This window comes from Rhineura floridana, chromosome 7, assembly GCF_030035675.1.
Source record: "Rhineura floridana isolate rRhiFlo1 chromosome 7, rRhiFlo1.hap2, whole genome shotgun sequence".
NCBI classification, from domain to species: domain Eukaryota; kingdom Metazoa; phylum Chordata; class Lepidosauria; order Squamata; family Rhineuridae; genus Rhineura; species Rhineura floridana.
The window spans coordinates 154423462-154439617 of record NC_084486.1 but is presented as its reverse complement, the minus strand read 5'-3'; the positions used below and the strand labels follow the sequence as shown (position 1 = coordinate 154439617).

Below are 16156 nucleotides of genomic sequence, written 5' to 3'. Positions count from 1 at the left end.
TGGTCCTAAGCCGTGTAAGGCTTTATAGGTCAAAACCAACACCTTGAATTGAGCTCAGAAACATACAGGCAGCCAATGCAAGCGGGCCAGAATCGGTTTTATATGTTCGGACCATCTAGTCCCTGTTACCAATCTGGCCGCTGCATTTTGCACAAGGTGCAGTTTCCGAACCGTCTTCAAAGGCAGCCCCAAGTAGAGTGCATTGCAGTAATCTAATTTGGAGGTTACCAGAGCATGGACAACTGAAGCCAGGTTATCTCTGTCCAGGTAGAGACGTAGTTGGGCCACCAACCGAAGTTGGTAGAAGGCACTCTGTGCCACCGAGGCTACCTGAGCCTCAAGTGACAGAGATGGTTCTAGGAGAACCCCCAAGCTACGAACCTGCTCCTTCAGGGGGAGTGCAACCCCATCCCGAACAGGTTGGACATCCACCATCTGGTCAGAAGAACCACCCACTTGCAGCATCTCAGTCTTGTCTGGATTGAGCCTCAGTTTATTAGCCCTCATCCAGTCCATTGTCGCAGCCAGGCACCGGTTCAGCACATTGACAGCCTCACCTGAAGAAGATGAAAAGGAGAAATAGAGCCGCGTGTCATCAGCATACTGATGGCAATGCACTCCAAAGCTCCGGATGACCGCACCCAACGGTTTCATGTAGATGTTGAACAGCATGGGGGACAGAAATGACCTCTGCGGAACCCCTTACTGGAGAGTCCAGGGTGCCGAGCAATGTTCCCCAAGCACCACCTTCTGGAGGCGACCTGCCAAGTAGGAGTGGAACCACCGCAATGCAGTACCTCCCACTCCCAACTCAGCTAGTCTCCCCAGAAGGATGCCATGGTCGATGGTACTGAAAGCCACTGAGAGATTTGGCTCACAGCCCAGGTCTGTGCAGAGAGGGAGAGAGCTGTGCCTGCCAAAGTCACCCCTCTCCACTGGAGGACAGCCTCAAGGCCTCTGTTTGAAGTTCTCTGTCCAAAAGAGGTCCTGAGCATCTTGAAATGGTATGGAGAGGGCACAGTATCAAACTTTCCAGCCACTGGGAAGGGCCAATATATCTGACATGAAGAGAGTCTTCAACACACAAAATGTGCTTTCTAAAATCAGCTCCATCTGCAGTCTTGACAATTTTCTCCTTTCTCTGCCAAACCCTCCCAGGGCTGAAGGGGGGGGGGAAAGACCCTCTGCTGACTTTTTTCTTTATCTTCACCAGCTGGAATATTTTCTCCACATTTTGTGGAATTTTTTCACTGCATATGCTTTGGGATGATTGTGGTGGTAGTAGGGTGTATGTGTCCACACACATGCATTGACCCTGTTTACTTCTGGCCCCCCAAAAGGCAAAATATTTTGAGAGACAGTTAAGTCTGTCCCCTTGTTTTTCAAAGGTCTCCCAACTCTGCTGGTGGCCTGCATCAACTTGGCCCAGCAACTATAACTTGGGTTCCAAGCCTGGCCCAGAAAAGAAAGAGCTCTGTGTAGCTCTCAAATTTGCCTCCAGAATGTTGAACCCTATTGGTTTCCTAAAGAATCACCTCGGTTGTCCTCTCTGTCTTTTCTTCTCTGGCTATGGAAACGTGTGTGGAGGTGTGTGGCTATGTGTGTTGCACACACATGGATTTGTTCTGATGGGCAACACTTCAGAAACCTGGCAGTTTTGCTGAGCTAGGAAAGGATCTCATGGGAATGAGAGTTAAGTCCAGGTAGCCTGACTGCCATCCTGCCTGCTTTGCAGACACCAGGTCTTCCTCCTCCTCCTCCTCCTCCTCCTCCTCCCCTCCCAGCCAACTTGAGCCTCCTTCTGTAAACATCCTGCCGATAAGTCCCTGTGGGGGCCTCTGGCAGATTGCCTGTCTGATAACAAGCTGTCTAAATAGGCGGGGAGTTGGCGGCATAGCAGAGGGAGAATTCCTTCAGTCACCAGGACTTGTCTTCTGGCTGGGCTGGCAAAGGCAATCTGGAAGCCATGACAGGGAACAAATTCTAAAGCAAATGGGCAGAGCTTGAATATACTTGCAAAAATATTAAATTTGTCTCTTCCTAATTTGATTCCCCCCCAAAAAAATTCTGATTTATGAAAGCTACTCAAACTGAGAGTTGTGAAATATAAAAAGAGAGCATAAATAAATCACTGTGATATATGCACAAGACTCCAGATTTAGCTTGTAAAAAAGTTAACCCTCAAAATCTAAATGTAAAATGTGAACCAAGCAGAATCTTCCCTCTTGCCCTAGAAAACGCCTGGCAGAGCATCTCTAAGAGTACGAACATATCACTGTTTGGAGTCACCTGATGCAACTGGGTGCAAAGTTGGGCAGAACCACTGGCTGTCCTCTGATGAGCTTAAGAGCCAATGCGGGGCAATCCCCTCCCTGTGAAAAGGATGTAGAGGCCACTGGCACCACAAAGACGAGTGAGCCCTTTGTGACAAGTGGGGATCTGTTAGCCTTGAATGTTCCCTGGAGGTCTTCATCCAGCAAGCTCCCTCCTAGGAACAGCAGCTGTGGAAACATCTGTACATGGAGAAGCTCTACCATCTGTTCTACTTCACCAGATCTCTCTCCAGAGGATTCACCACCTGCCAACCAAAATGCATGTGATCCACCTCCTCCCAGAAAGATGCAACGCATGAGATGTACCATGCTTAATGCAGGGAGGGCATTTGCAAGAGGCTTTCTTTCAAGGTGAAAGCATCTTCCCCTCACCTCAAGTAAGGAGTGTGCCAGGCCTTCTTAACAGGCTTCTGTAGTTACAAACTCCCACCTAGCTGGACTGAGGCTGTGAGCACACCAGTCGCTTCCAAAAGCAGTGAGAATGTTTCTTCTGGCTGCATTTTGAAGTGACTCTGCCCTCAGCTGGACACACCTCCTTTCCCCACTGCTGACTTCAGACCTTTCAGGACTGCCCAGAGCAAAGCATTGGACCAATCACTGTCTCCGCCTAAGCCTACAGCAAAGTATTTCCATTGGACACACCTGGAGGAGCAATGGGTTCATCTGCCAATCAGTAGCAAAATCTCTCAGAAGCTGAATTTAAAACAACACTCCAGCTGATCTAACCAGGGTTTTAGAGTAAAAAGGTGCAGGGTTTGACTAGCACCTTGTGCCTCTGTTTTCAGGAGACAGAGGTGGAGACTCACTGGAATCAGCACCACAGCAATGGTGTCTCTGCCTTGAGTCTGCCTGACAGTGTGGTTGCTGGGAAATGCCTTGCTGGTCAAGGAGACAGAACGCAACCACCACCTTGCAACAGGAGAGGAGGGAAATGGCACCAGCCGGAGGAGGTGCACGTTACTCAGAGGCAGAGCAGCACATGCTTTGCACGCATGTAGGAACGGCTTGCATTTTGTGAACCAAAGGGAGAGTGCCCCCTTCCATCTGTGCCCCTCCTCACTGCCTTTTGTTTGGAGGTGGGGAAGCTTCTGCCTTGCAGGGATGGCCCAAAACATTTTCCTGCCCACGGCAAAGGATAAGGTAGTGCCTCTTGCACATTCTGTGGTCAAAAGTCAACCATACTGGCCGCTGAATCTGACTGGCCATGGGGTAACTCCCTCCACTGTGCCTGAGGCAGCAGGCTAGTTTGTGGGCAGGGGGAGCAAACACAAGAATGGCCAGCAGGAATTCAACAGGAGCAGCGGCTGCCAGAGGGGGTTGTCTTGCTTGGCCAAAAGATAGGGCCGGGCTGGGGTATCCTCTTCCAGCCAGGGGAGATTGGTGAGACGGTTGTGGAGCTTGCCTTCTCTGCTGCCCACATGCCATCAAAGGCTCCCACTGGCCACCTCTCAGATGTCTTGCTGTCACAAGCAAGCCGATTGTTTCCAAAGAGGCGTTTCCAGCAGGCTGTTGCTGCCGTAGCCTGGTGCGCAGGTAACGTCAAGCCAAACCACAGCTGAGCACAAGCACGGGGAGGGGGGTTGCTGGCTGCGGAAGCAGAGGGGGCAGCTGCTTTCTTCTTCCCTGGCTCTGTTGCTGCTGCGCTGCACTGAGGCAGGCCCTCCTGTGGCTTAGCCTGTTCCCGAATCAGCCAGGCCGAGGGGCGTTTACTACTGTTGGTTGTTGTCACTTTGTGAACTGTTTAAGGGTTCGTCTTTTTAATGATGCTGCTTATTGTATTAGATGTTGTGCATCGCTTCTGCTCTGACTTGCAATGGAAGAGAAATTCAACAATGGAAATATAAGTAATTGATTGATTTCTTGATTAATGGGCCTGGGTTAACAAGATCTCCAGTTGAAGGATGGCATATAAGCTGGAGACACCCCGAGTCTCCTGGTCCAGCTAGGCAGTTGCCTTTTGGCCGCCTTTGCAGCATTGGGACACTGCTCAAGTTACAGAGGGAAAGGCCAGGGGGGGTCTGGCTGGCTCCTCTTGCGACAGCCCCCTCGGACACAACTGTGTACAACTCTGGGTGCTGCTGGGGAAGTGGGGCTTGTGGCTATCCTGAAGGGCTCCCCTCCTGTACGTTTTGGGCCTTGCTTGGGGGGCACGTCCACACAAGAGTGCCCTCTCCCTGCCCCAGCACGCTACAGCCACCCGCACCCTGGGGCCTGTCCTGAGCCCCATCCCTGTGGCCCACTTGGCATGGCTGTCCAGCTCCGGATGCCTTGCAGAGGTCCACAGCCACCCAGGCCCTTTCCTCTCCCCTGGAGTCCAGCAGACAAGGATATCTGTGGGGGGCAAGGGGGGGCGTCCTAAATGTGTTGGTGGGTGAAGTGAGTTGCCAAGGAGCTGCAGTAACGATTCATGGACTTTCCCCCCTTCCCCCTAGAAATATTTCTGCGGACAGGGCAGGAGGGGCTGGGCCTGCACCTGCCTTGACCTGGAAGCCCCCTCCCCTCGGGCAAGCAACCCCTGTGGGCCCGCTGGGCAGTTGCTCTCTGCAGACTTGGAGAAGCCAGTCCTGCGGCGGCGCCCACCCCGCCCCGTGGGATCGGCCCCATTCAGGACCAGGGGGCGACCGGCAGCTGGCTGGGCGGCAGGACCCCCTGGAGTGCTGCCTGCCTGTCAGCTGCCCGCGGCTCCTTCGCACGACCTCGCCTGTCCCGGAGTTCAACCGAGAGCCACTCATCTCCTGCCCGGGGGCAGCCGAGCAGCCCAGGGCCTGGCCTGACTCCCGGCTCGCCACCTCCAGGCGCAACGCTTCGCTGCCGGAGGAGCGCGCCCCATCGGGGAGCACGGCGGGAGCTTGGAGAAAGCTTTTTTGTCTTGTGTTTTTAGGGGCAAACCTGCCGGGTGTCAGAAACGCTCCCTGGAGGCGACCCTCCGCAGCCCGCGCCCTGCGGCTCTTCCAAGGAGGAAGCCCGGGGGTCCTGGGCTGGAGCCCCCCGCCCCGCATTCCTTTCCAGAACACCTGAGCACGGGCGGCCGGGCGGGCACCTTGCGCCTCTGGAGGGATCCCGGCGGCCTTTGTGGGGGGATTTGCCAGGAATTCCCGGCAGCTGGCAGCGCGGGCTGAGTTAGGAAGGCCCGCGGGGGGGCGGCGGGGGGAATGGAACCCCAGGCCAGCCCTTGATCCGGCTCCCCAGCTCGCCTGCAAGTGGGGCATGGCGCGGGGGGGGCCGGCACAAGATGCTCCCCTCCCCCCTCCACATGCTTTCCATATGAGGGCGGGGGCGGCGGAGGAAACGCCAGGCCTGATCGCAATCAGATGTGGCGGGTGTTAAATCATCCCGCCTGGCCAGGGCCGGGGCGGCAAGGCTCCTGCTGCTGCCTGGCCGGGAGGCGTGGAAAACAAAGGAGGGGCCGGCCGGGCGCAGGGGGGCTGCCCTGCTTCGGTGGGAGGTCCGACCCGAGCTGCCTCACCGGGGCGGCCGGCCCAGAGTCCGAGGGCCCGCGACGGCCCGGCCTTCGCCGAGGAGGAAGCCCCACGGGGACGGAGCTGCCTCTTCGCCCCGCAGAGGCCGGGGCAGACCTGGCCTCCAGCCCCCCAACGAGAGTCCCGCGTCTGTGCTGGGAAGGGCGGCGAAATCGACCCCTCCCCAAGCGCAGCCGCCGCTCTGGTTTCTCGCGCGCGCCCCGTGCGCCTTACAAGGCGGGTGTCTGCCCGCGCACAGGCGTCTTCAGTCAACCTCATTGCGGGGGGGGGGGCTGCTGCGCCTTTCCTCAGAGCTGCTCCATCTGCTGGGGGGCACACACTTGCAGTGGGTGGGGGAGCCAGGGCCTAAATGAGGGCCCCCCTTTCCTTTCTGTTTCCATCTCTCACCCCAGACCAGAGGGAGTCGGGGAAGGAACTGATCCCTCGCAGATGAACCTCCACGCCTCCTTTCCATCCATTGCGCCACCTGTTTCGGCTTCCCAGCCCCCCCCCTCCACTGAATGGGAGAACCAAGTCTCTCCCGCTGCCAAAAGTCACCAGGCCAGCGCCCCCCATCTATGTTTATTCAGAAGTCAGGCATCGCCTCCAGTGGAGCTTGTTCCGAAGTGGGAACCCCTCTAAGCCTTCTGAAGCATCGCCTCCGGGGGGGCAACTCTTCCCTGGGGACTCTGAGCTAAACTAGCTCCATTTTTCTCCCAAAGCCTAACCCGAGTTTCTTCCCTGTAGTTCATCGGGGGCTCAGAATGAAGGACGGTAGAATCAGAGTTGGAAAGGATCTTAGGAGTCACCTAGCCCAGGAGTCACCATAGCGTGACACCCATGTGCCAAAGGGGCCTCCCCCCCAAAAAAACCCAGAGGCTTGAAAGCAGCATTCTAGTGCAGCCCTTAGAGTATGGTGTCTGCTTGGCTGGAGCGTACATGTGGCGCCCGCAAGAGTTTCTCCCGGGACCCAAATGTTTGGCAATCCACTCTCTAGCCCAACTCCCTGCTCAGCCCCAGCAGATGTCCCCCCCCACCTCTGCTTAAATTCCTCCACAGCGCAGGAGAGACCACCACCACCTTCTCCGGAGGAGAAGGCAGACTGTTCCACTGCCACAGAGGCCTGGTTTTGACCCCCCTGTTCAGCCAAAATCTGCTCCTCTGCCCTTTCCACCCCTTGGCTCTAAGCCCTGCTCTGTGGAGCAGGCTGTCCGGTATTTGAAACTGCTAATGGGATCATAGGTGTCCCCACCTTCCTTGCCAATGGTGACCTCCTTGCACCCACCTTCCCTTTGGAAGAGGGCAGAAGAGGGCAACCAGAATGATCAAGGGGATGGAGCGACTCCCTTACGAGGAAAGATTGCAGCATTTGGGGCTTTTTAGTTTAGAGAAAAGGCAGGTCAGAGGACTAGAACTTGTGGACATTCAAAGAAGCTGAATGTTGGAAGATTCAGGACAGACAAAAGGAAGTACTTCTTTACTCAGCGCATAGTTAAACTATGGAATTTGCTCCCACAAGATGCAGTAATGGCCACCAGCTTGGACGGCTTTAAAAGAAGATTAGACAAATTCATGGAGGACAGGGCTATCAATGGCTACTAGCCGTGATGGCTGTGCTGTGCCACCCTAGTCAGAGGCAGCATGCTTCTGAAAACCAGTTGCCGGAAGCCTCAGGAGGGGAGAGTGTTCTTGCACTCGGGTCCTGCTTGCGGGCTTCCCCCAGGCACCTGGTTGGCCACTGTGAGAACAGGATGCTGGACTAGATGGGCCACTGGCCTGATCCAGCAGGCTCTTCTTATGTTCTTATGTTCTTAAAACCTCACTGCTGGCTTGGGAGCAACAGAAGACCACTCTGCTCCAGCTTCTGCAGGAGGCTGCCCTTGGATGGTTCGAGTCCATGCTCCTGGCTCCCCCTGAAAGCTCCTCTCCTCTAGGCTAGGCCTACCCAGTACTTTCAGCAGTTCCTCAAGAGGACTTGGTTCCAGACCCCTCCACCATCCAAACTCCTCAGTGCTGGGCACACTCCACTTGGTCAATGACCTCCTTCAAAGATCATGCCCAGAACTGGCCAGGATACTCCCAAAGTGGCCTGCCCAGGCTAATACACCCTAAGATTACATTCCCTTTTCTGGCAAGCCACATTGCACTGCTGGGAGCGTGTTCACCAAGACACCTCAATTTCACCTGTTTTGTTACCAAAAAGCCAGGACTCTTCCCCACCCCCTCTGTACTTGTGCCTTTGATCTTTTGTACCTAACTGCAGAACTTTGCTCTGTTGAAATTCATCTTGTTGCTTTCCATCCAGGATTCAATCCTGACAAGATAATTTTGACTTTAGAGACCCTGTTACATGGTGTCAACAATTGCTCCCAGCTTTGTAGCGCCTGCAAATTTGATAAGCCATCCCCTCCTTCCTTCAACTCATTTGCAAAGAGATTGAACAGCACAGGGACTCAGGACATGGAGGAGCGCTGTGGCCCCCACTTAATGTGGAGCCATGAGATGGTGGGCACAGATACTCAGCCATTTTACAGGAGCCGCTCAACCAAGAGTTCGTTCACCCTTTCTGCCCAGGAACTTGGAAAAGTTATTTGGGAAAGAAGCAGTCCACCTGGTCCCTGGCCCTCTCCTCAGACTCACAACAGCCACAAGCTGCTGCCTGATGGGATCAGAGTGCAGGCAAATCAGCATTGCTTCTTCCACAAGCCACCCATTGCCCCCTGAAAGCTCACAAGGAAGTCACAAGAGGAAAACAGCCTGACCCTGACCCCAGAGGGAGACTGCTTCTGAACATGGAGGCTCTTCTAATAGGCCTGCTAAGAGACATCCTCCCATGAAATAAGTTAATTCCTTTTTAACTCCAGAGTGGCTGGCACAGCGGGGTCCATTAAGTTAAAAGAGCCTTCTAAGGAGTAAAAGTCAGAGCTTACCAAGCATAAAAATAAGTGCTCAAATCCAACCCCAGTTGACCACTGCCTCCTCTTCACAGCAGAGGGCACTCCTGTATTCCTCCTCTTGGGAAAGCAACTATAACAAAATTCACCATACAGGAAGCATGGGCCACCTCTGGATCCATGGTCTACTCTTGAGCAACACCACCTTTCCAGGATCTTAAGCAGAGACCGTCAAGTCTGTTACCAATAACATTTACTTGGGGATGCCAGGGATGGAACAGAGGACCTTCTGCCTACCCTCTTTAGGGCCAAATCACATTCAAGGCTGTGCTGGTATTGTTTCCTCTATGGAGAAAAGTAGGAAGCTGGCACACACACACACACACACACACACACGTGTGTGTGTGTGTGTGTGTGTGTGTGCGTGCATGAATGGGGGGGGACTCTTAGCCTTATGGCAGGCCTTCACCTTCCCAAGCTCCAATTAAATCCAGAGGTTACTGGGCCCAGTGTGAAAACAAGTGAACAGGAGCTGGGAGGAGACTCATCAGATTTGCCAGGTCACGTGATTTTGCGCTTTCTGAGCAGCCAAACTTGCAGAAGAATCTCTGGAGACCTCAGAGGTGAGTCTTCTGTTCCACATCCTGCCCGAGGAAAGCATTCCATTCTCTGCCGTTCCAAGAAGGAGAGAGCTGCCGCCACCCACCTACTACAGCACATGTAATACTAAATGTCTTTATTTTTACCAAATAGCTTCCAAAAGGAAGGAAAGGCGTTTTGTTTTTTTTAAGAACAACGAGATCTTTGGTGTCACTTAAAATAAAAAAGGCAGGCACAGACAAACCCGAAAGGGTGGGGGGAGAAGAGATGGACTTGAAAGTTTGGACTCGTGTGGATGCGCGCACACGCACGCACGCATGCACACACACACACACACACACACGCAGAGAGGCCAGTTAGACAGCCACAGAAGAGAAACTGGGGAGATGGAAGAAGAGAGCATTTGCTATGGTACAAAGGAAGGCACAATCCAGTATGAACAGTCCATGCTATTTACACCCAGAGGATAAAAAGGCTCTTAAGCGCCCTCTCATAAGGAGGCCCAAAAGCCAGAGAACTGGTCTCAGAGGCCACCCCAAGTTCTCTAGCAAGTCCAGAGGCCAGCCGGCCAGCCGCCGGCCACCTCACGTGCTTTCACCAAGGTCTCCACACCGAATCTGCTGGGAGTGAGGGGCCACCGGACGCAGGCGAGATGGCGGCAGCAGGAGGCAACCCAGAGCCCATTCCTCCATTGGCGCAGAGTGGAATCACACCATTGCTGTGTGGGGCAAAGGCTGTGTTGGGGATGAGGAAGGCAAACTGCCCATCAGAGGCCGGCACCAACTGGAAACCACTGTACACCTTTGCCCCTTCCCCGGCCGGGCTGCCCAGCTTGCAAGGCACCGCGCTGGCAGCAGGGGGTGCTGCACCAGCAGGGATCTGCACCAGGGAGTGCCCAAAAGATGCCCCATGCTGAGCCCCAGGGGGTGGAGGGAGCAGTGCTGCAGAGGGGGGCTGTGGGGCCGGATAGTTCATGGCGTTGATCTGACTCATGCAGCTGGCCAGATGTCCAAGCAGGCGAGTCCTCACCTCCGTGTTCACCCCCTCACAGGTGGAGAGGAAGCGCGTCACCTCGTTCATGCACTCATTAAAACCAGCCCGGTATTTGCCCAACACGGTAGGATCCGTATTCAGCACGGCTGCAAGAGAGGAAGGAAAGAGGCAACTGTTAAAAAGAGAGGGCAGTGCCTTGGGATGCAGCCAAGAGAGGGAGTGCATGCAAGTCGCTGTACGGAGAGGCACCTTTTCTCCCCACCCCTCAAGGGCACAGAATCACAACAGCAGAAAAATATCCTCCTTCCTTTAAAAGGTGCACCCCAAAGATCCCTTCCCTGAAAGTTTTAACCAAGAGAAGTCCCTTGGTGGTGGCAGCTCTGCAAGGCCAAGGGGGGGGGAGGGATGCCTCTGCTTGCTCCGCATCACCCCACCCATTTCCCATCTGCAAGCTGCCACCCTCCCTCCTCCGCCCCCCCACCTCTTTTCCGGAACAGTAACAACTTGGAGTTGTGGCTATAAATAAAAGCCAGACCAGACCGTGGGAAAGCTGGACGGAGCCAAGTCAGTAAAATGCAGCTTGAATGGCATTCAAAACCGCAGGCGGAAGTCTGGAAGAAATCACCTCTGAAGAGAGGGGGGAGGGAGGGAAGGAAGGAAGGAGGGGGACCCCCCCTCCAGCCACTCACCCGTCATCTGGGTGCGTTGCAGGTTTCGCAAATGCTTGACTGTCATTTCTAATATGTCGGCCTTCTCCAGCTTGGAATGGCGGGAGCTCTGCAAGGCAAAGAGGGGGGAGGAAAAGTGTGTGAGCACGGTGGAGGGCGCAACAGCTCAGGCACGTGGGGCAGAAGGAGTGCAGCTCAGTTGTAAGATGGAGAGCAGCTTCCCCGCCCTACATGCCAGAACACCTTTCCAAAAGAGGGGCAGCAAACTCCCCTCTCGCTTCCCTCACAGAGGAAAAGGGGCTGGCAGCTCACAGCTAGCCTCAGGCAAGGCCCACAGTGCAGGGACCCACCTGTGTTAGACCCAGGAGATCACCCCCTCCCCATGTAAAGCACCCCGATTCAGGAGTCACATCCACCTGGTGTTTGGGGTGGTGGATTTCAAGGCAAGATTGTGTACAAGGCGGGGAGAGGATGAACAGGGGACACAGTGGAGTGCAGCCGGAATCAGGGAGAGACCGAAAGTCCTGCAGACCCTGGCTTTTGAACTGGGGGGAGGCACACCTCACCAGGCCTTTGCCAGGATAAAGCCCTCAAGACTTCAGAGCTAGAACGGCATTCTGGACCCAAAAGTATGTGTTATTTAGAACCCGATTTGCTCATTTGACCCAAGGAGGCCGTGGACTCTCCAACCCCGGAGGCCTTCAAGAGGCAGCTAGACAGGCACCTGTCGGTGATGCCTTAACTTGGATCCCTGCATTGAGCGGGGTTGGACGGATGGCCTTAGAGACCCCTCGCAACTCTCCTCTTCTACGATTCTAATCACGAACTGTAGCCGACTGTACTTTCTTGCCTAAGTAGATCCTTTGGAACCCGAGGCGGGGGCTGCTGGGGTCTCAAGGTGCGACCCCCCATCTCCCGGTGCTTCCTTCCTCAACCATCAGACGCTGCCCTTGGCTTGCCCCGGGGCGCTTCACCGCCGCGCCGGGCCACTTACATCTTTCTTGAGGGCGTCCAGGATGAGAGTCTTGAGCTGCCCGAGGCTCTCGTTGATGCGCGCCCGCCGCCTCTTCTCCATGATGGGCTTGGACGACTGTGAGAGACAAGCAGGCAGAGCGCGCGAGTGAGACCCGGGGTCAAGGAGGGGAGCGGGGAGAGGGAGGTAGGGGGCAGGCGGGGGCGAGCCCGGCGCGTCCTCTCTCGCAGCTGGTTACCTTCCGGTGGTCGGAGGCCGTGCGGGGCTTGTCTGGCGTGGCGTGGACGCTGGCCGGGGTGGCTGCCGCGGGCGACGAGGAGCTCTTCTCCATCAGGTCCGCGGGCATCCTGGCCCCGAGGTGGCCCGATCCTGGTCTGAGTAGTGGGCGCGGCTGCCGACGGGCAAAGCCCCAAGAGGACTGACGCCCGGAGAAGGACGCAGAGGCAGCCGCGGGTGGCGGCGCAAAGCGAGTCCAAGCCCGGACCGAGACGAAGAGGGAGCTACGCTGCTGCTGCTCAAGAGCGCCCGGATGCCGCCGCCCTTTCACGCGCACAGCCAGCCAGCCAGCCGGGCGCACCCACGGGAACCGCGATGGAGGGAGACGCCGCCAGGCAGGCAGGCAGGCAGGGCGCCCGTCCGGGTCAAGAGCGGCCTCTGTCGCTGCAGCCGGCTGGCGCGCGCCCCTCCGCTCGCTCGCTCGCTCGCTCGCCCCTCTGCTGCCCCGCGCGGCGCAACCTCGGCCGGCTCCCAGCCTGGCGGCCTCTATTTATAGGCTGCGCTGCACGCGAACGGCTCGTGTGAAACTTCCCAAACTTTCTTTCCCACAGTGACTTTCAGCCAATGGGAGCGGGAGGCACGCGGTCCCTCTCGTGGACGGCGCCCACCCATTGGCTGCCCGGCGCAACGACCGGCGGCCAATGGCGCACGCCCGGGCCCCGGGCACCAGAGGCCGCCCTGTCAATCAAAGCGCCCGCTTTAACCCTTGCGCCGCTGGACGCCAATGAAAGGGAGAGAGTTCGCGCCTTTCGCTCGCCAGCGCCCTTGGCAGCACTGGAGGGGCTTCAAAGAGGCCCACCGCGCGCCCAGCGACGGGGCGGGGAGAGGGTCGCCCTGCCCAAAATGCCCTGCAAAGAGTTGCACGAAGGTGGGAAAGTCTTCCTAGCTCCAAAGGAGGAATGGAGCGAGCCAGCCCCCCGCTGCCCCGAGTCCCCCCCCTCGTTCTCCAGCTGGGCGTACTGAGGCCACCCGCGCAACCGTGAATGAAACTTGGGCCGGGGAGGGGAGCAACGCCGGAGGCGCGGGGACGCGGATGGAGAATGTGGTGTCCGCCCAAGCGCAGGGTTCCCATCGCAATAGCGGGCGGGCTTCCTCGCGAGTAAAGGGAGGCGGCGTTGCGGGCCTTTGCCTGACCCCGGCCGGGCTGCAAGCCGGAGCTGGAGCCGGAGCACGTGCCGGGAAGTTTTATTGCCGCCCCCGCCCCGAGGGCGAGACGGGCGGTGTGCTGCTTAGAGCGGCGCGGGCGGCTTGGACGGCTCCGTCGGGGAGCGGGGGAGGGAAGGAGGCCGGGCGGCTGCAGCTGCCGCCGCTCCAGAGCCTGGGAAAACCCCGCCTTTCGGGGAGGGGAGGCAGGAATGCGGCCTTCGGACCGGGGTGGGCGCCCTGCATCTTCTTCGCTCTCCCCGCTCAAAGATCTGCGGCTCCTTCCCAAGAACCCTCGCCCTTGGCCGTCGTCGGGGCGGCTTCGAACTGGCCCTGCTGTGCAGAGCTGGGTGCCCCCCCGCGCCGTTAGATTGGTCGGGGTTTGTGGACAAAATTCAGGGGCGACTCGGGAGATTCGCGGACACTTTCTCTTAGAGAAGGGCAGGGGAAATTAACCGCTCCCCCCAAAAAAAGACCCCCATCTGTGAGTGCGGCTCTTTTCTTGAGTTGAACGTTAGACTGAGCCGAGTTGGAAAGTCCTGTGCGGGACAATTTGCAGCTTTCAGGCCTCTGGCCCCGGCGTGGGTTCCCACCATCACTGCCCGCCACTGGCAAATCGCGCTTCCCATACTTGGGGTGTGTGTGTGCAAGGCAGCCTGAGAGGTGCATGCCAGGGGCCCTTCTGGTGTGACCCTGCGGATTTGGGTGCAAAGACCAGCAGAGTTCATATAAGCCCCCCTTCAACACCTCCTTCCTAAAAAAATAAAAATACCCTTGTAGGGGATGCGGGAGGGGGCCTCATTTTGACTTACTGCTTCAGATATGAAGATATATATGGTTAGAAAAATATTTTCTTGTTTTAGGAATTGATTTTTATTGTATTTTAGAAAACCTGTGCTGCTGTTACTGATAACACGACCTGTGGCTGTGTCCCCGCTCTTAGAAATGCCTTCAATCGCTAATAGAGTGTTGCTTTGACCCCAGCAGTCTAAAGTGGTGCATTTATTTATTTATTTATTTATTTTATTTATATACCGCCCTAAGCCCAAGGGCTCTCTGGGCGGTGTACATAAAATAAAACAGTCAGGAATATATAAATACAATAATACAATAAAATCAAGCATTTATCTAGGTGTGTGCTACAGTCCTGTGTGCTGATAAATTCAACTGATTGGAGGCATATTCTCCTGTAACCATGATGACCCTTCTCATTGGCATGGAGGAAATCACTCCTTTCATATTGGGTAACTGCCCTTACTGCGTATAAACTTCTCTAGCCCTTCAACATTGCATCCCTTTGGCATTTTTTATTTCTTTGGTCCTCTGCGAAAAACAACCAGCATTGCAAATAAATGTTAGTGCATCAGAAGAGCCTGTCTTCTGGAGCAGGCCAAAGAGGGCCCATGTAGTCCCGCATCCATCCTGCTCTCACAGTGGCCAGCCAGATGTGCCTCACAGGAAGAAGCCCACAAGCAAGCAGGACCTGAGCTCAAGAACAGCAGCGCTCTCCCCTCCGGCTGCTGTTTCCAGCAACTGGTGCTCGGAGGCCATAAAAGCTGCCTGCTGACTGTGGTTGTGTTCCTTTACTGTCCTTGGCCCTTCTCTAGCTCTTTCAAGTCCGGCTCCTGGTGCACAACTGGAACCTCTGGTTTCCTAGTCTTCTGTGCACACAGCTGGCTAGTCCAGGGCTTGGGCGACAGTCCTGTACAAAATGTTAGGTGGTTTCTTTCTAAGTGATTCCATGTGCATCATTTGGGCACCTTCTGCCTCCATCTGATGTCCCACAATCCACATGCAATTCTATGGGCTTTAAGATACTGTGTTGGGTAACTCCCCTCTTCCAAATACCTAAGACAAACATCTCTTATTTGCATGTTTCCCAACTGTAGTTTAAAACAATTCCCTTCTAAAATTTCTCTATGCAAATTTCTCTCATACTTTCAACTCTTACTTTCAGTGACTTTGGTTGGGTCAGGTGAGGAAGCATCTGGGCCTGTCCGCTCAGATAGCCTCACCTGTTTTCCAGGACCCCTTGGCTTGGCAAGAGGGAAGATGGGGGCCCAGCCTTTGGGCTGATGCTGCCTCTGTTGCTCTGGTTTCACCTATAATCATTGGGGGGGGGAGAGAGTCTGCACCGACTGAGGCAGACTCCCATCCTGGTGTGGAACCAGTAGGTTGGATGATGCTCAAATGGGAATATTGACCATGCCTGCATCTTGCATGTTCCATGTTGGGCTGCTGGCTGATGATGATAACCAGCTGTGAGTGAAGAATTTTGCTGGCAGGTTTCAGCTCTGGATGTGCACGTGGCAAGAGGGTGCCTTTGGGCAGATGTGGCAGCTTGCAGAGGAAGAGTGACCACGATGTAGCAACCCTCCCTCTAGGATTTGGAGCATTTGGAAATTAAGGGATGGCCATCCTACCAGAGATGGAGTGCAAACCTCTCCCTCTGTGAGAGGTACATAAGGGCCAAGTGAGTCCATGAAGGTGAGGGTGAGGGTGGGGCCCTTTGGCACTGCAAGGGTAGATCTACCCTTTCCCCATTGGGGTTCCCACTAGGCAGGGGGCAATGATTTGGCCACCTCTTTGAACAGCCCCAGGTCTTCCCAGGCACCATCTCTTCAGCAAAGCTGGAAGCAGTGCTGGGGTGGGTGGCAGTGGTGGGGAGAGAGTCTTGGAGACCTGCTTATCCCCTCCTCCTCACACACCCACCGACCCACCCATCTTCAGCCAGCGGCTGAATGTTGGGATCTTACCTGCAAGTCCCATCAGTTCCTTCCCATGAGAATTTCTGGACAATGACCACAGCCACCCTTGG

At 55.7% G+C, this 16156-nt stretch overlaps 1 protein-coding gene across 1 annotated transcript; it reads right to left on the bottom strand.

The window, feature by feature from the left end:
* Positions 1-8122: 8122 nt before the first annotated feature.
* Positions 8123-12670, bottom strand: HES1 (hes family bHLH transcription factor 1). The gene is made up of 4 exons (XM_061634549.1): positions 12158-12670; positions 11941-12036; positions 10968-11055; positions 8123-10424 (listed from the first exon to the last, which is right to left on the bottom strand). The coding sequence occupies exons 1-4, from the start codon at positions 12263-12265 to the stop codon at positions 9880-9882; spliced, it is 837 nt and encodes a 278-aa protein (XP_061490533.1). The 5' UTR covers positions 12266-12670; the 3' UTR covers positions 8123-9879.
* Between the last annotated feature and the right edge of the window lie 3486 nt (positions 12671-16156).